This window comes from Podarcis cretensis (genome assembly GCF_951804945.1).
Source record: "Podarcis cretensis genome assembly, chromosome: 11".
In the NCBI taxonomy this organism is placed as follows: Eukaryota; Metazoa; Chordata; class Lepidosauria; order Squamata; family Lacertidae; genus Podarcis; species Podarcis cretensis.
In genome coordinates, this window is record NC_137180.1 from 62,609,211 (window position 1) to 62,628,608 (window position 19,398).

Consider the following 19,398-nt stretch of genomic DNA (forward strand, 5'->3'; position numbering starts at 1 on the left):
GCGGCTTTCAACGGAATGTTAAAATACAATAACCTATTAAACATTAATAGCTTCCCTAAACAGGGCTGCTTTCAGATGTCTTCTAAAAATCTGGTAGTTGTTTCTCTCTTTGACATCTGGTGGCAGGGCGTTCCACAGGGTGGGTATCACTACCAAGAAGGCCCTCTGCCTGGTTCAAATGAGCACCAGGGACCTCTTACAACACTATGATTCTGTGTGCTGTTCTCTCTACCCCAGTGGTCCTTTTGGGGCCATTGCCCCTTGCTTCCATAAACTCATCCCCAATGCCCCCTACCCTACCAAAAAGTATTATTCAGAGTAGCAGTTTGCCTGACACTGCAAGAAAGAGGATAAGGTAAAGGTAAAGGTACTCCTGCCCGTACGGGCCAGTCTTGACAGACTCTGGGGTTGTGCGCCCATCTCACTTAAGAGGCCAGGGGCCAGCGCTGTCCAGAGACACTTCCGGGTCACGTGGCCAGCGTGACATCGCTGCTCTGGCAAGCCAGAGCCGCACACGGAAACGCCGTTTACCTTCCCGCTGGTAAGCGGTCCCTATTTATCTACTTGCACCCGGAGGTGCTTTCGAACTGCTAGGTTGGCAGGCGCTGGGACCGAGCAGCGGGAGCGCACCCCGCCGCAGGGATTCGAACCGCCGACCTTTCGATCGGCAAGCCCTAGGCACTGAGGCTTTAACCCACAGCGCCACCTGCGTCCCAAGAAAGAGGATAGCGCAATAAAATTCAAAACAGTAACAATTAATTATGCATTTATTCAAAATCCATTGAAAACTACTTTGTCTAACTGATTCAAGAGAATTGATGTACTTGATTCGGTGATACCAGCATTTGAATGTCTGCTTCTTACCTCCCCTCTAGGAACCCCCACTGCCCTCTATAAGGTGGTACCACTCACTTTGGGAAACACTGTTTTGCCTCCAAATAGGCTCCAAAAACTGCACCCCGGGGCCCCCAGCCTTGCGGCAAAGAGAACCCTTATACCAGTGGTTCTCAACCTGTGGGTCCCCAGATGCTGTTGGACTACAACTCCCATCATCAATGACCACTGGTCATGCTGGCTAGGGATGATGGGAGTTGTAGTCCAACAACATCTGGGGCCCACAAGTTGAAAACCACTGCCTTATACCATGGTTAGGCAAACTAAGGCCCGGGGGCTGGATCCGGCCCAATTGTCTTCTAAATCCAGCCTGCGGAAGGTCCGGGAATCAGCGTGTTTTTACATGAGTAGAATGTGTGCTTTTATTTAAAATGCATCTCTGGGTTATTTGTGGGTCATTGGAATTTGTTCATCCCCCCCCCAAAAAAAATAGTCTGGCCCCCCACAAGGTCTGAGGGACAGTGGACCGGCCCCCTGCTGAAAAATTTTGCTGACCCCTGCCTTATCCTAAGAGCACAATCAAAAAAGTTGGTCATAGCAGCCCACGCAGCAGAATTACCTCTGCTTAGAAAGGAGAGGTGTTTGTTTTGCTTCCCTGGCTGCTCATGTGCAAGGATGCCTTGCGAGAGTGCATTTGAAGCCTCGGTCCTGTATACCTGAAGGAGCGTCTTCACCCCCATCGTTCAGCCTGAGATCCAGCGCCGAGGGCCTTCTGGCGGTTCCCTCATTGCGAGAAGTGAGGTTACAGGGAACCAGACAGAGGGCCTTCTCGGTGGTGGCACTCACCCTGTGGAACACCCTCCCTTCAGATGTGAAGGAAATAAGCAGCTATCCTATCTTTAAAATACATCTGAAGGCAGCCCTGTTCAGGGAAGTCTTTAATGTTTAACGCTGTACTGTTTTTAACACTTGATTAGGAGCCGCCCAGAGTGGCTGGGGAAACTCAGCCAGATGGGCGGGGTATAAATAATAAATTATTATTATATTATTATAATAAAGCTGCAATCCTCTGCTCACTTACTCCAAAGTAAGCCCTGCTGGACCAAGTTGGGGGGGGGCAGGCAGGGGATATTTCTGAGTAAGGAGCTGACGGACTTGTAAGTGTCCAGAACTTCTTCAAAGGCAAGGGATAGCTGTCTGTGGGCAAAATAGTTTTGGTTCTCCACCGCCCCACCCTGCAGGAGATAGAAAGTAAATCTCCATGCTATCTTGGCTGGTAGAGTTTATAAATATTCATAATTCAAGAAGTGAATACAGTGGAGAGCTCAGATAGATGGAGGGCATTTAAAGAGAGAGAGAGAGAGAGCAGAACCATCCATTTAATGTCTGTGGATGATGCTGGAGAGATACATGATGGCATTCCCTGAATGGTAGTCCAAGGATGACTGCTAGTCCCTAGGCCAGGAAAGAAACCCACAATAATAGCTGAAATACATTATTTATTCTGTTCTTCATACAGTTTAACTTCCCAGCTCTCCCCTCCCTGCACAGAAGAACAGTCGATTTAAGACAACGTAAGTCCAGGCGTTAACTTGCTTGTTTGCGTTAAATTCAGATTTCGTTTCCCATACAGTTTTATATGAAAAGAGATGCTTACTGTAATTAGATTTTTTTATATAAAAAAATCCTATTTGAATTTAAAAGCTCCAATTTTGTTTGTTTGTTTAAAAAAAAACATAGATTTTTATCCACCCTGCCACAAGGTGATTTTTTCCCCTAGACAATTATTCTGCAATTACTCTTCCTTATAAATGAACTCCTACATGGAGAAATTATGTGACGAATCAATGAAAACTAACTTTGCATTTCCACTGCTTGAATCACAATTTTTCCATAGAGAAGCTCATTTATTAGTATGAAGGAAGCATGGAAGAAATATGAAAGTTGACGGTGCGTGCGATTCAAGCCCGCCAGCCGTGTACAGGGTTAAATCCTGAGATCTCTGCAGCGATAACAAAATCAACCAGATTCTTCAACTAAAATATGTATAGTGGCTGAGGTCCAATGTATTCAATACTCCAAGTAGACCCGTTGAAATCACTGGGCAAAAGTAACTTGTCCGTTGATTGCAATGGGTCTACCGCTTTGACCCAATATATTTCCACACATTGGCTAATGTTTTCTCATTTATTCTGCCTTTAAGATTTTAGATTTTAAAATTATTTGGTGGGGAAAATAAGACCTGGGAAATGGAGGGACACATGATATGGAACAGAGGTAAGTCAGTAAAAGGAACTTGAAGGGTGAGTAGCATGGGCTATTGATGGCTACTAGCCATTGTGACTATCCCCAGTTGGAGGCAGCAATGATTCTGAATTCCAGCTGCTAGTACTGGCTTGCAGGTTTCCCATAATGGCAGCTGTTTGGCCAATGTGAGAACAGGATGCTGGACTAGGTTGGGTCATTGGCCTGGTCCAGCAGGCTCTTATATTCTTATCAAGGGTACCTTTTTCCCGATCCCCAACCATAGCTAGCCTTCCTCCCATTTGAGAGAGCATTCCCCAGCGACTACTGCAGCACTTTGCCTTTGTCGCATGCAGCTTGGCTTAATCACTTGAGCCACCTACAGGCATTTGCTCTTTGGCAATACATCTGGAGCCCCTTCAGTGGCCTGAGAGCAGCTTCCCTTTGGTAGAATCCCACACCGCTAGGTAGTCGGTGCAACATGTATCGGCTGCTTAAAGGTAAAGGGTAAAGGGACCCCTGACCATAAGGTCCAGTCACAGACGGCTCTGGGGTTGCGGCGCTCATCTTGCTTTATTGGCCGAGGGAGCCGGCGTACAGCTTCTGGGTCATGTGGCCAGCATGACTAAGCCGCTTCTGGCGAACCAGAGCAGTGCATGGAAACGCTGTTTACCTTCCTGCCAGAGCAGTACCTATTTATCTACTTGCACTGGTGTGTTTTTGAACTGCTAGGTTGGCATGAGCAGGAACTGAGCAACGGGAGCTCACCCCGTCACGGGGATTTGAACCGCCAACCTTCTGATCAGCAAGCCCTAGGCTCTATGGTTTAACCCACAGCACCACCTGCGTCCAAGCAGCTGCTTAGGCAGGGCTAACTGCATGGGTCTTTCTGGTCCAATCCCCACTATGCCAAATTCAGAAGGTTGTCCACTAGCTGGATGACTTGCTTGTGCTCTGCTGCAGGGATAGCCTTTGGGATGTCACTGGACTACAAAGCCCATCAGCCTCAGGCAGCAAGGGCAATGATGGAAGGTTGAGGTCCATTAAGAGTTGGAGGGCATCATATCAGCTTCCCTGGCTCGATTGCCATGGGAACAAACTGGATTCCAGTGGGTAGCTCTACAGACGCAGCAATGCTGGAGGTGTGGTCCTGTTATTCAGGCATAGTCATAATTGGGACTAGATGGCCTTTGGGTTCCATTTGAGAATTTCCACAACTCCTTTAAAGCATCCTTCACACACACACAAACACACTTAAGCCACAGAACTACAGGCACAAAAGCCCTGCCATGAATCCCCTCCATTTGCTACTGCACCAAAAGTGCCGCTCCTAGCAAATTCCTGCCGGGGGCGGCTTTGTAGCAGCAGCAGCAGCAACTAAACCGGACACTCCCTTCGAATAAGAACTCCCATATTTTAGAGCTTGCAACTTTGCGGAACAAGGGAGATCAGATGCCCTGAGCTGCAACCCTTGCAAATTTCTTGATCCTTTACAGCCTTGCTAAATCATTTATTTAGCACAGCCTTTTAACATAATCCCGGAGAAAAAAACCATAAAATAGATTTATCACAAAACCCTGTCCTCCTACCAACCATCTTCAGACTAGTACATATATTTCTCTGATTATTAATTAACGTAGGCACGGAATGAGCTAAGAGCTTTTTAACCTCTCCTTCTCTCTCTCTCTGTCATCTAAAGAAGAGTAAGGCCTTCCAAGAACTCGATTCAGGGTGTTATATTATTACTGCCATCCCCACTTCAAGGCTGATCCCATGTAATGCATTGGAAACCTATAACCAGGCTGTGAAGAGAGGGCTTCTCCATCACTGGGTGTTTTATATCAACCAAAGGGTGAGGTCTGAACTCCAAAACTAGGCAGTGAAGGTGCACCATAGGGATGGGAGAATCTGACAGTTTGGGCTTCTCAGAGTTTCTCGTTTCTCCAATCTTTAATTCAGTTCTCCAGATTCCAGTTTTGTATGTTTATAATTGCATTTTAGCATATTGTTCTGCTAACATACATTCTTGCATGCAATTTTGCCCAATGTACACACTTTTTGCAATACAATCCCCCACCTCCCACCCAAAATATAATGCATTGCAAAATTTGAAGAAGTGTGGATTTTGAAGGATGGCTGTGTTTCTGTCCCTACATTAAACGGTGCAGGGTTCTCCTTTAAACGTGAACAGGGCCAAACTTCTGCCCACTCCCTAATGTACACCCTCTGAGCAACGAAAGTGGGGAAAGGAAATGAAAAGGGGGACAGAGGCTAAGGAGTGCAAAACAGGAAGGTTTTGAGAAATAAGGTTTGCTGGTGCTCACAACTTTCTTCCTGGTCTCCAGCCACCACCGCCCTACCCCCCCCCCACACACACCCCAAGAAACTAATACAGGGTATAGTCACTGTGGGAGGAAGGTGCTAAACACTACCTGTATAAAATTAGAAGCTCCATTTTAAAAAGTGGGAGACCCTGATCACCATCTTCCCTCATCTCACATTGCTGAGAAATATTATATCCACCCTCTAAACTGCACCAAACTCCCATAAACGGCACGTTATCTTGGATTGGGGAGCAGAATCATTTTATTTTTCCACTTTCAGTGACAAAATATTGCATGTCTGGCCCACGGAAAATGGGACTTGCCTCAGGCAGAAGCATCTCCTTGAAGGAACAACTCTGGCTGCTTTTCAGACACAAGGGGGTTGGATTGGAAGATCCTTGCGGTTCCTTCCAGCTCTACAATTCTCTGACTCTATGACCAGATTAATAATAATAATAATAATAAATTTTATTTATTTCCCCAGCCACTCTGGGCAGCTCCCAGCAGAATTAAAAGCACAATAGAACACCAGACATTAAAAACTTCCCTAAACAGGGCTGCCTTCAGATGTCAGATAGTTGTTTATTTCCTTGACATCTGATGGGAGGGCTGGTGCCACTACCGAGAAGGCCCTCTGCCTGGTTCCCTGTAACCTCACTTCTCACAGGGAGGGAATCGCCAGAAGGCCCTTGCAGGTGGACCTCAGTGTCTGGGCTGAACGATGGAGACACTCCTTCGGGTATACTGGGCTGAGGCCACTTAGGGCTTTAAAGGTCAGCACCAACACTTTGAATTGTGCTCAGAAATGAGCAGCCTTGTTCATGCGTTCGCCAGCAAGCATGCACACTGACTATTCCACTTGCTAGAGCGTTCTTCCTACACTTTCAAATCCAAACGCAGGTCCTGAACATTTGCATGCACAGCCACCAACCTTTTCTGACTTCCTTAAATGGAACATGGCTTTGTTAGCCTCGAGGCAGACGCACACCCCACCATGTTTCAGACCCCACTGCTGAGTCCCTTTGTTTTCTGGGACCCAAACCTTTCATACATCAGCCTTCCTCTCTCACCTCCCCTGCAAGACCTGCTGCAGCTCAGGGTTTGCTCCTGCTGCAACGGAGACTGTTCCTGCCCTTGACTCTTGAGTTCTGATGGACAGTGACATTTGTTTATTTATTTGTAAAAATATCTGTATATTCCTCTGTCATATAAAAAATATAAATCAATGTGGTTTACAGCAGTACAAGCATAAAATATTTTGTATTTTTATGCTGTGAACTACCCTGAGATCTATGGATGAAGGGTGGTATACTACTACTACTACTACTACTACTAATAATAATAATAATAATAATAATAATCCTTGCTTTTTTCTGGGGGTACTCAAGGATACACAGTACCGTCACCTTTCCGCCCAAGATGTTAAAAGTGCCGCACTTACTGTAACTACCTCATGGTGAATAACAGCACCTTTTTTCTGTTAAACAAACAAACAAACAAACAAACACTGATAATGAACCATACAAGAAAAACAGTGTAAAAAAGTTAACACTTAACCATTATGGAAGGCTGCATAGGTTCAGCAGAATAGAAAAGTTTTCAGCAGGCATTTAAAGGTTGGCACGGAAGGTGCCTGCTGAATCTCTAGTGGCAGAGAGTTCCACTGGACTAGGAGAAGGACACTAAAGGCTCAGTTTCTTCTTCTTGTCGAATGAGCCTCACCAACTTGGGGAATGACCAGCTATGGTCTCAGAGAGGGACTCTGGACCTAAGTTGTTCAGGGCTTTGTAAATAGACACAAGGACCTTGAACCTGGCTCAGTTTCTTGTTGTCATCAAATGAGCCACACCAATCCATGCCAGTTCCTTCGCCAGGACCCAGCTCTCCCCATGGCCTCGCTTCCCACCTCCCCTGTCAGTCGAGACTTGCCAGAGGTCAAGGCTCTGTTCATCCCATCCGTACCCTTCCTTCTCCCCGCCATGACAACAGAGCATACCCTCCTGCCTTTGGTGCCACCTGGCAGCTCTGCCATCCACCGGCCCCCTTCGCCCGCACTCCATCCTCATCCTCGAAGTTGGTCTTGTGTGTGGGGTGGCCCGGCGACCCCCTCCAGCTGGTTAAACCCTGCGCCTTTGCCTTGTGTCTCGACAGGCTTTGTGAGTTTTGACAATCCTGCTAGTGCCCAAGCTGCCATCCAGGCTATGAACGGCTTCCAGATTGGCATGAAGAGGCTGAAGGTGCAGCTGAAGAGGCCAAAGGATGCTAACCGCCCCTACTGAAGCATTGTGGGAAACTCTGGATAAGCAAGGTCTAGCACAGGTAACTGCTCAGGGAGGGAAGGGGCCAGGGGAACGTCACCTGTTGTCCAATAGCGTCTCTTGTGTCATGGACCCTGACCGTTCAATCTCTGAGGGGGTCTGCCTTCTCCTCTAGGACTAGACCAGAAAGTATAAACATGAAGTGGGACTGGACGTCTTTAAGCATTGCTGTTGGTGCTGGAAAGGGAGAGACAAGATAAGTGATCTGGCATCATGCTGGACCCTCCTTTCCCGCCAATCCCGTGCCCCGTTTTTGTCAAGCTTGCAAGACACAGAGGTCAACTCCCCAGTTCTTCTCCAGCACCAGCTCAGACATCTAAAAAACGAGAGTTGGAAGAGGTATTAAGAGGGGGTAGATATTTCGTGTGCATAGATGCCCATCGCCAATATGACTTCCATGGCTGTTCACTGACAAGGAGGGTCATAGGAACATTCCACTCTGAAAGTCTCACCTGAAAACTCCCATGAAATGAACGGGAAGTTGCGTAAAAACCTCGTTGCAGTGGGATGGATGTTGTCAGTGACCTGTGAATCTCGTAGTTGGTGAACGTGTTAAAGACACAAGTTGATGTTGTGGTTTCCAAACTGAAAGGGCTGTCCAGTTTACGCATATCGCTAGTTCTGTGTTCTAAGCATGTCAAAACATTTCCATTCCTTGTACGGTTGGGGGGCGGCCAGTCTTTATAATGTGATGCCTTCTGATCAGGATAAAGGAGCTTTCAGCTTAGGACTATTCCTGTGCAGACCTCAACAAAGCTTGCAAAGGGGCATTAGATGGTGGACTCTGAGTTCAAATGCCAAATGGGTGAAAAGGCCCGTTTTCATGGTGAACCATGAGCAGACGGGGCAATTGCAAGTTGCTGGTCTTGAAGGTTTTGTGTACCACTTAGGCTTCTATTTCAACTCTATACCTGCTGCCGGGGAGGGGGGTGTCCTCTGTGCTTAGAAATGTGCGCTTGTTCTACCAGTCTTGCAAAATCCTTTCCCTGGGAGGAGAGGATGGTTATGGTTCTTTCTCGAGGCCGGTAAAGGCTGGAGAAAGAAGAGTGGACCCCAAATGCATTCGTGAGGGTGGTGCAAAAAGTAGCAGAAGGCGGGCGCCTGTAGAATCCAAGTTGGGTGGCAGTATGAGGCATGGTTAAAGAGACCATCATTCCTTCTACTGGCAAACTTGCTTGCAGAGCTGGCAGCCTCTCACCCTTTTTTGAACACCCTCCCTTGTGGAGTGTTCCCTCAGGGTCCTCTCCATGAGAGTCCTCTGAAAACCCCTGAACTCTCACTCCCCACCAAGAGCCTTTGGGAGGCAGAGGCATGAGAGGGCATCAGAGGAGGCAGGGAAGGAAAGAGGGACAGACGCCAGTGTTGCCCACGGCATCCTTGACCATCCTTGAAGGCACCCCAGGGTGCCATGGCACATTGGTTGAAAACCACTGGCATACGCCATTATTAGTGGGGCAGGAGAGTTGGGGAGGATGACATCTGGCAACCAATGGGCCCCATTCTTTTCAGATAGCATATGGGTAGATGAGTGTAAAAAGCATGAGACACAATTTTCCACAGCCCTCTAGCAGCTATTTACCAGAAGTAATGTATTTAGTGTTAACTCTGGAAGTGTGTACTCGATTCTGACCAAGCTAGGCATCCTAGAGCAAAATATACATCAGGTGACAGACTCCCAGGAAAGGTGGTGGACTCTTCTTCCATGGTGGCTTTTAAGCAGAGGTTGGACGGCCACCTGTCATGGATGATTTCGTTTAGATTCCTGCATTGCTGGGGTTGGACTAGACGGCGTCCGAAGTCCCGACTCCACAATTCTATGATTCTATGATCTGTTCAGCCACCATAAGAACAGGGTGCTGGATTAGATGGGCTATTGTCCTGATACAGCAGGCTGTTCTAATAATAATAATAATATTTTTTATTTATATCTCGCCCTCCCCAGCCGAAGCCGAGCTCAGAGCGGCTAACAACAATAAAAGTAACACAGTTTACATAAAATCACAATCAATCAATTGAAATGCATTCTAAAATCAATTCATTCTAAAATCAATTCAGAATCAAATTAATGGCAACCATTGGGCTAGAGTTCTATGTGGATTACCAAAGGAGGTGGTGAGACTGTGCCTTGGCCAAAGGCCTGGTGGAACAGCTCTGTCTTGCAGGCCCTGCAGAAAGATGTCAAGTCCCGCAGGGCCCTAGTCACTTGTGACAGAGTGTTCCACCAGATCGGGGCCATGGCTGAAAAAGCCCTGGCTCTCATTGAGGCCAGCCTAACCTCAACTAAAAGTGGCTCGGGAAATCCCAAAACGCATTGTGAAGTGCTCCAAAAGAGCCTGTCCGGAATTGGCGACTAGGCCATTGGGTAGAGATCCGTAGAGACACCTCCATGTTTATCTGGAGCTCCCCTTGTGAGGAGGCCTCTCCAGTCACTTCTGCAAGGAGGCGCTGGGTGTCCGCTGCCTTCTAAAGGACGTGCGTGTCCAACCTTCACTGTTAAACAAACAAGGAAGACCCCTTTCATTTAGAGGAAGCTCCCCACGTGGGCCGAAGCTCCCAAGACATTGCTAGACTACAAAAGAAGAGGGAGAGCGAGAAAAGGAGCTGAGAGAGATGGAGGGAGAAAGCTCCACTCAATTAATTCTGAGTGCTTTTTTCATCCCTTTGATCAAATCCCTCTTTTAGAACACAAATTGTTTTAGCCTACAGTGGTTTTAAGTCTTGTTTTCGCCACTAATGCTCTCAAAGTTGTTTTCAGGCATTAAAAAGATCACTGAGATGTGGTAGATAAGGTCACAAGCTTCAACAAACAAAGCCCCCAAGGATCCTTCACGGGGAAGGGGGGAGAGAAGCCGCCTCCCAAAATGGCCGCCTTCTTCTCTCCCCTTCCTCTCTAATTACAGAAGCAGAGCTGGGAGGAGGGAGGTGCGAGTGTGCGGCAGGCCGGCGGGAGGATGAAGAGAGGATCATTTGAGGCAAATCTGCCAAAATCAATATATTCTATTTCAAATCGTCCCATCAAGATGAGAAGGCAAGGATTCCTAGGCACTCGGTGTGGCTGCCAGATAGTAAGACACAGAAAATAATGAGGGAGAAATGGCCAGGTGTGTGGAGTCCTTTGGGTGACGGTTCCTCAAAACCCCGTTGACAGTAGCCAATACCACTCATGTCCTAAAACGTATAAACAAGAACATGGGAAACTCCCTTCTAGGTGAAGGGGGAAAGGTAGGCTGTGGCAGGGTGGAGAGTTAGGGACAGGGGCTGCTCCAACACAGCACAGGAGTCTTCAGGGAGATGTTTGCCCAGGTCTCTGGGTCTCCAAAAAGACGCCGTTTGCTTGGGTGTAGTGGTTAAGAGCAGTAGACTTGTAATCTGGTGAACCGGGTTCGCTTCCACACTCCTCCACATGCAGCTGCTGGGTGACCTTGGGCTAGTCACACTTCTCTGAAGTCTCTCAGCCTCACTCACCTCACAGAGTGTTTGTTGTGGGGGAGGAAGGAAAAGGAGAATGTTAGCTGCTTTGAGACTCCTTCGGGTAGTGATAAAGTGGGATATCAAATCCAAACTCTTCTTCTTCTTGGGATATCGAGGGCGATTCCTTGGAATCGGTTACCTGGCCTCAGAAGGGATATGGCAGGGTTGGAAAAGGTTCAGAAAAGGGTGAAGATATAGCAACTTCCCTACAATGGAAGTTTGTGGCATCTGGGACTTTTTAGTTAAGAGAGAAGCCAAGTAGAAGTTTGCAAAAATTCTCTGCCTGACAGTGAACAAGACAAAATCTCTCTCCCTCTCTCATAATATGCTAGAACTTGTGTGCATTCGGCCTACCTGAATGTTGGGAGATTCAGGGCAGATAAAAGAAAGTGTTTCCATACACAGCACACAGCTGGACTACCTGGGAGACTAGGATTCAAATCCTTACTCACTGGGTGAGCTTGGGCCAGTCACTGCCTCTCAGCCGAGCCTATCTCGCAGGCTTGTCGCAGGAGTTAAATGGGAAGGGGAGAGCCACGTACGCCCACTCAAACTCTTTGGAGAAAAAGGTGGGATATAAATTCAGTATGGGACATGGATGGCGCTGTGGGTTAAACCACAGAGCCTAGGACTTGCTGATCAGAAGGTCAGCGGTTCGAATCCACGCAACGGGGTGAGCTCCCGTTGCTTGGTCCCTGCTCCTACCAACCTAGCAGTTCAAAAGCACATCAAAGTGCAAGTAGATAAATAGGTACCACTCCGGTGGGAAGGTAAATGGTGTTTCCATGCGCTGCTCTGGTTTGCCAGAAGCGGCTTATTCATGCTGGCCGCATGACCCGGATAAACTGTCTGTGGACAAATGCCACTCCCTCGGCCAGTAAAGCGAGATGAGCGCTGCAACCCCAGAGTCGTCCGCGACTGGACCTAATGGTCAGAGGTCCCTTTACCTTTACCTAAATTCAATATATATAAATGAGACTGCCGGGTATAGGGCAGTATATAAATTCAATGAATAATAATATATCATAAATAGACAACCATGATCACCCCAAACCAGTTCAGCTCCCTCCCCCAAATCCAACAGGTCCTTCACCTTTTGTCACAACTGGGCTCAAAATGAGCTTTCACCAGCTCCCAGGTCTGGTCCCAGGTCTGCTTTCTTCTGCCTGCAAGGCTGCTAAGCGGTCAAGCTGGCCGAAAAAGGCATTTGGCTGCAGCAGGATGACTGATGAACCATCTTGAGCTGCGCTTCGCTAAGAGGAACCACAGGAGAAATGAGCTCACCCAGATTATTCCCGAAGTATCTACTAACCAGGTCCTGCATTTAACTCATGCTTATGACTTGACTTTACTGCACCCTGCTGGAAAATGGGAAACCCAAGCTAAAAGTTTGAAGGGTCTGGAGCAAAAGGGGTGGGGACCGTAAAACGCTGCTTGTTTTTTATTATTATTTTAAAGTCATTTTTGTCCTTCTTCTTTTAGTGCATCTTTCCCTGTATTTTCCAACCTGATAGCATCCTTTTAAACTGCCAGTCACTTCAGCAATGGCACAAGGCAGAGTTCTCTCCCATGAACTGCAAATTTCAATTTCTAATGGATGTGAAATCCCGTTTGCTAATTATCATGGTTATACTAAGATTGGCATACAATAGCCCGCATTGATGGAAAACTGCAATAATTAATTACCGCGTTCGCTTCGAAATACAATCAGCAATTACCATGCTGAGGCAAAATTCCATTCAGCAATATTTGCTGCTTGTTCATGAGGGTGGCTTTTTGCTCCCTCTCTCTCTTTTTTTCTTTTTCTTTTTAATGCAGGGCAGCTATTTGGCTCCGTTGCAGTGCTGGCACCTTAATGAGCAAGGGGTAGGTTGGGGAGACAGGCTCAGCTTCTTTGCTTTGGGAGATCTGGAGCTGTGGGAGGCAATGCAACTGAACTCTGATTGCGCGCGGAACTTTGATTAAAGACACACAATCACCCAAATAATATTACAGGAAATTACAGCTATCGTTTTGCAAAAAAAAACAGCAGGCGAGGTTCCCCTCTCGCAGTTCTAAGAGGGTGGTAATCCAGTCAGTGGTGTTGTTTTACCATGGCGTAAAGACAGACATTTGTGCCCTTATTAACGGCAGAATTTGTGTGAAAGCGGGCGAAACACAGTTCTTTGATAAGGAAGCAAAAAGGCAGGATTTGACCAGGCTGGGTTGCAGAATTCCATGTCCTCAAGCTACCGTATTTTCGCTCCATAAGACGCACCTGGCCATAAGACGCAACTAGTTTTTAAAGGAGGAAAACAAGAAAAAAAATATTCTGAACGAAACAGTGGATGTATGATTTTTGTGGTTCATGCTGTGGCCACAGACATGTGATCTGATGGTGAATTTGGAGTGACCCAATGCAAAAATCCTGAGGATCCATGTGGATCCATGCTTTGTAACCACATTTTTGTACCATTGCAGCCCCAGGAAACAGTGGATGTCTGATTTTCTTGGTGCAGGCTGTAGCCATAGACATGCTATGTGATCTGATGGTGAATTTGGGGTGACCCAATGTAAAAATCCTGAGGATCCATGGGCTTTTACCTCCCCCCTCCCAGGCAGCCTCTGCTAGCGTCCCTTATCTCTCTCCCGATCCCACTGATCAGCTGCTTCCTTTCAACACTCCCTTCCCTCTTGTTCGCCTTAGTGTCTTTTCCTTAGCTGGAGCAGTTTTTTGCCCCTCCTTTTCTTCTAATTTCTCTCCTCATTGCTTTAGTCTTCCTGTCTCCTCTCCTTGCAAGTTTTCTGTCTTTACCTCCCCCGTCCCAGGCAGCCTCCTTTATCTCTAGTGTCCCTTATCTCTCTCCCTGATCGACAAACGACCAGCAGCTTTGTTTCAACATCCACTTCCCTCTTTCAAAAAAAAAAAAAAAAAAAGCATGATCTGTTTTTCGCCCCTGGGCAATTCAGCTCCAGGGACCACGCATTTGCTCCATAAGACGCACAGACATTTCCCCTTACTTTTTAGGAAGAAAAAAGTGTGTCTTATGGAGCGAAAAATACGGTACTTCGTAGGTGTTGTTCTGCCATTCTAAACCATCACTGGAAGAGGCTGCTTAACTCTTTCCCTCCAACAGATCAAAATCCCACTTCCCAAACTGCTTTTACACCCATGGCTGAAAAGCTACAGGCAAACCAAAGCAGGGGGAATCATCATGGAGAGGGTTGTTCTGAGCGGGGGAAAGGAGTGGTGGGGAAAGGGTCTTCCATCACTCCTGCTTACAGCCTGTCCAAGTAAAATGTCAGCGCTTGTGCTGCTGTTGTGGTTGTTAGGGACATGCGTGAGGGTTTCAGTGCAGGGGAAATGAGCAGATTCTCTGCCAGTTGCGCCACGGCTAAGAAGGACTTCAGCACTCGAGTCACATTATGCAGCATTTATGGTTATTTGTTCAGGTACTTATGCACCGCTTAATTCACTGTGAAGGCGCCCTCTAAGTGGTTCGCAAATATACACCAGTTTTGTGTTATAAAGGTAAAGGGACCCCTGACCATTAGGTCCAGTCGCGGACAACTCTGGGGTTGCGGCAGTCATCTCGCTTTACTGGCCGAGAGAGCTGGCGTACAGCTTCCGGGTCATGTGGCCAGCATGACTAAGCCGCTTTCTGGCAAACCAGAACAGTGCACGGAAACGCCGTTTGCCTTCCCGCCAGAGTGGTACCTATTTATCTACTTGCACTTTGACGTGCTTTCGAACTGCTAGGTTGGCAGGAGCAGGGACCGAGCAACGGGAGCTCACCCCGTCGCGGGGATTCGAATTGCTGACCTTCTGATCGGCAAGCCCTAGGCTCTGTGGTTTAACCCACAGCGCCACCCGCGTCCCTTCGTGTTATAATATATATATGTGTGCAAATCATTAAAAATACTCAAGAAAACAATTTCATCAGAGGGGATATGTTAGCCATCTTCAAATATCTTAAGGGTTGTCACATGGAAGAGGGCATATGCTTGTTTTCTCCTGCTCTGGAGGGTAGGACTCGAACCCATGGCTTCAAGAAAGGAGATTCTGACAGTAAGAGCTGTTTGGCAGTGAAACGGGCTCCCTCGGAAGGTGGTGGACTCTCTTTCCTTGGAGGTTTATAAGCAGAGGTTCGATGGCCATCTGCCATGGATGCTTTTAGCTGAGATTCCTGCATTGCAAGGGGTCAGACTAGATGACCATCGGATCCCTTCTACTTCTATGATTCTATGGTCAAAACATTAAGGATCCCCAGTCAACATGCTCAATAAAACAAATCCATTTAAACAATTATAGCAATCAAAGGAGGTAAAATGGCAATTAGAACAATTGAAGTCAGGAGATCAGGGGAACGCTAAATAGGTGTGTCTTCAAGAACTGGCAGAGTACCAGTGCTGATGAGGTTGTGTTTAACTATGTCCTACTCAGAGTACACCAACTGAAATCAATAAACCTAAGTGAGCCATGTAGATTGATTGATTGATTGATTGATTGATTGATTGACTGAATATATTTTTCTCCCAAGTTGGGATTCATTCAAGGCAGTTCACAACATTCAAAAACCTTCGTTTTAAAATACAAAGTAATTAGAACCAACTAGTTTGAAACTATAAAAATACAATAAAACACATTTAGAGCCAGCATTAAAATACTGATTGCCCTGATAGCACCTAATTTTCAAAGGGCTGTCTAAATAGGAAGGTATCAAGCCTGCTAGCAGAAAGATAACAAAGAGAGCCCATCTAAACGCTCTTTCCAAAATTTGGGAGAAGCGCTCTCTCTCTCTCATGTCATCACCAACCATGCCTCTGAAGATGATGAGAGTGAGAGAAGGTGCTTATCTGAGGATCTTAGCACCTGGGCAGGTTTGTAAAGGGAGATGCAATCTTTCAGATAGTCTGGGCCCAAGCTATATACAGTGGTACCTCTGGATACGAACGGGATCCGTTCCGGAGTCCCGTTCGCATCCAGAGCAGAACGCAACCCGCGCCTGTGCATGCGCGGGTCATGATTCGTCGCTTCTGCGCATGCGCATGATGTCATTTTGAGCGTCTGCGCAAGCGACGAAACCCGAAAGTAACGCATTCCATTACTTCTGGGTCGCCGTGGGGCGTAACCCAAAAATGCTCAACCTGAAGCAATTTTAACCCACAGAATGACTGTATTATATTAGATTAGCTTCAATAGATCTACTCTGATTAGGGCTAGTATTGAATAGCACCCATGGGGGACTCTTGTATTTCAGCAGGGAGACGCTTGTGTAACACTGTGGTACCACCAGTGTAAAGGCCCTGCAACCTTTTTAATGCTGTTTTTTCCTTTGAGGGTCCTAAGCATAAGCTGCTTGATCAGCTGCCACAGGATAGCACTTATGATGACATCCCTGATGACAAGACATACAATTTCCTCCGAACAGCTGATTAAATGAACAACAGACCTCAGCCTCAGTCAATGCATAAAGGCACTCCGCTGAGATATGTCAATAAAAGCTCTCTCCTATACTCTTTCCTAGGGATGGCTGAATCTCTCAGTGTGGGTTTTTATTTTTCCATTTTCCCCATTTCAGCACCAATTTGTGAATGTTACCAAAAAAAACCCCAAAAAACTTTATGACTTTTTCCCTAATGAGTGTATTTAGGCTTGCAGTTTTAAGCATGGTAAGACATGATTTTTAAGGCAGAGAATTTCATCATTTTTAAAAAAGTAGGGAATGTTGGGTGATCAATAGTGACAATTAACTTTGCCCTTGCAAAAATTGAGAATTTTTTTTTCTCCCTTGTGGGGGCGGGGGTCAATGACTGGAGCATTGCATGGGCAAGAGGTGGGGTGTAGTTTGAGGGTGGAAATGCTACTTCGGAGCAGGGAGACAGGCAGTGATGAAGTCATGGCATAAGACCATTTAGTTATTTCCCCCTCAATCCCAGATGGGCGAACAAGTCAAACTTTTGCATAAAATGTCACAAGGTGCAGATGAGTGAATCAGTAGGTCTGCATGTGGAACTTTTCCTGCTCCTCAGCACTGTCTCTTTCCCTTGGAGTCAACCCACTGGAACCCAGGGCACACATTTGCCGCCTTGTTAAACACTGGAATAGTAACTATTGTGGTGACAAAGCAGGACATGAAAGCAATTGACTATGTCCATTGGCCATGCATCTGAAAGCCAAGATGTGTCCCTAAGCTGGGTGAGCTTTGCTGTTTTGCCCTCTGCCTCTGAAAGGGGATAAAAATGAATTTGCTGCACTGATTCTATTTTGTACCTGGGGTATCAACAGGAAAATGGTATTGTCGCTCCCCTTCCAGCCCCAGATGTGAATGGCACCAGGATGGGCTTTTAATGAGCACAACCTGATTACTGTCACAACCGGAGGAGAGTGAGCCCCGTTTGTTTGCGTTCCATGGAGTGGCGGGGATCTGTTCTCAATCAGAATAATCCAATTTAAAGGAATGATTCATATTAGCGAACACATCTGTCTGAGGCCAGAGCAGAACCCTGGTGTTAGTTTAATAAATGACGTTCATTAAACTCAGCTGAAAATATAATCTGGAGAGACTGATGGAGTGAGCAGAGCAAAGAATAAGCAAAAGGAGCTGGCAATTATCAGCCGTCATTTGTTCTGCCGCCACCGCAGAAGTGGGGCTTGTTTGCTGAAATCTTAATTTCGTTTGGCTGAGGTGGAATCCATCAAAAAGGTCCATACAGCAGACAAAGCCCTCGTTTCTCAAAATCTGTCAGTGCAGGGGTGGACCAGGCGTTGGGGGTGGGGGGGAGCGAGGATGTTAGCAGTTTTTCCTGATCTGTCCTGTACCAGGACGAGGGGGAGCGAGGATGTTAGCAGTTTTTCCTGATCTGTCCTGTACCAGGACGAAAAATTCCCAGGTCAGGATGGATGGGAAAATGCTTCTCTGGGAAGGAACAAATGAGTGAGCCTCCTCAAAGAAGCATTGCCAAATCAGATGCTGTCCTGTCTCGGAGGCAGTAGCTTTGCCTCTGTTACTCAGTCCCTAGTTGCTTCTGGACTAGATGGCCGCCAGGCTATCTAAGTAGGGCTGCCAATAATAATAATAATAATAATAATAATAATAATAATAATAATAATAATAATAATTTTTATTTATATCCCACCCTCCCCAGCTGAAACTGGGGCAGCTAACAATAATGAAAGTAACACAGCATTCTAAAATCAATTCATTTAAAAATCAATTCAGCCGAAGCCAGGCTCAGAGCGGCTAACAACAATAAAAGTAACACAGTTTACATAAAATCACAATCAATTTCTAAAACCAATTCATTCTAAAATCAATTCAAAATCAAATTAATGGCAACCATTGGGCTAGACTTCTGTGAGGATTACCGAAGGAGGGGGTCAGGCTGTGCCTTGGCCAAAGGCCTGGTGGAACAGCTCTGTCTTGCAGGCCCTGCGGAAAGTTGTCAAGTCCCACAGGGCCCTAGTCTCTTGTGACAGCATTCCACCAGATCGGAGCCACAGCCGAAAAAGCCCTGGCTCTGGTTGAGGCCAGCCTAACCTCCCTGTGGCCCGAGATCTCCAAGATGTTTTTATTTGAAGACTGTAAGGTCCTCCGTGGGACATACCAGGAGAGGCGGTCCCGTAGGTACGAGGGTCCTAGGCTGTTTAGGGCTTTAAAGGTTAAAACCAGCACCTGGTTTTAACACTCTGAAGACATTCCTCTTGCAATTCTTCACGCAGCACATTGTGTTGCAATTCTTCACACAACGGGACACCATGATGAGTGCCAGAGCGGACAGAAATGCCATTTACCTTCACGCCACAGTGGTACCTGTTTGTCTACTTGTGCTGGTGTGCTTTCGAACTGCAAAGTTGGCAGAAGCTGGACCAGAGCAACAGGAGATCACTCCATTTCAGGGATTCAAACTGCCAACCTTACAATAGGCAAACCTAAGAAGCTCAGTGGTTTAGACCCCAGTGCCACCTGCCACAACCATAGTAGCAGGTGCATGAGAGAGGGCTTTTTCAGGGATGCCCCCCCCCCCCGCCACCATGAGAATTGTGTTTGCCTCCTCTCTTGATCTGGCTTTCATTTTCCAACTGGCCTTTGGCAAAGCTTAAGATTGGGGAGTTTGTAGCAGTATATTGTAGCAACCCCATGCTTGGCACGAGAGGGTGAGCTGCGATGGTTTTATATGGGTGTATTATCTGCAGCTTATCCGTCCTGCATTTAAGGAGCTGGATT

At 46.8% G+C, this 19,398-nt stretch overlaps 1 protein-coding gene across 13 annotated transcripts in view; it reads left to right on the forward strand.

Annotated features, from left to right (window-relative positions):
• Positions 1–19,398, forward strand: part of CELF4 (CUGBP Elav-like family member 4) — an 828,893-nt gene that overhangs the window by 793,214 nt on the left and 16,281 nt on the right. For all 13 annotated transcript variants that reach the window (XR_013843354.1, XM_079994929.1, XM_079994934.1 and 10 more), the window contains exon 12: positions 7,554–7,721. Coding sequence is in view for 12 of the 13 variants with exons in the window: in XM_079994929.1 (XP_079851055.1) it covers positions 7,554–7,681 (128 nt within the window). In the remaining variant the exon portion in view is untranslated. The remainder of the gene's footprint in view (positions 1–7,553; positions 7,722–19,398) is intronic.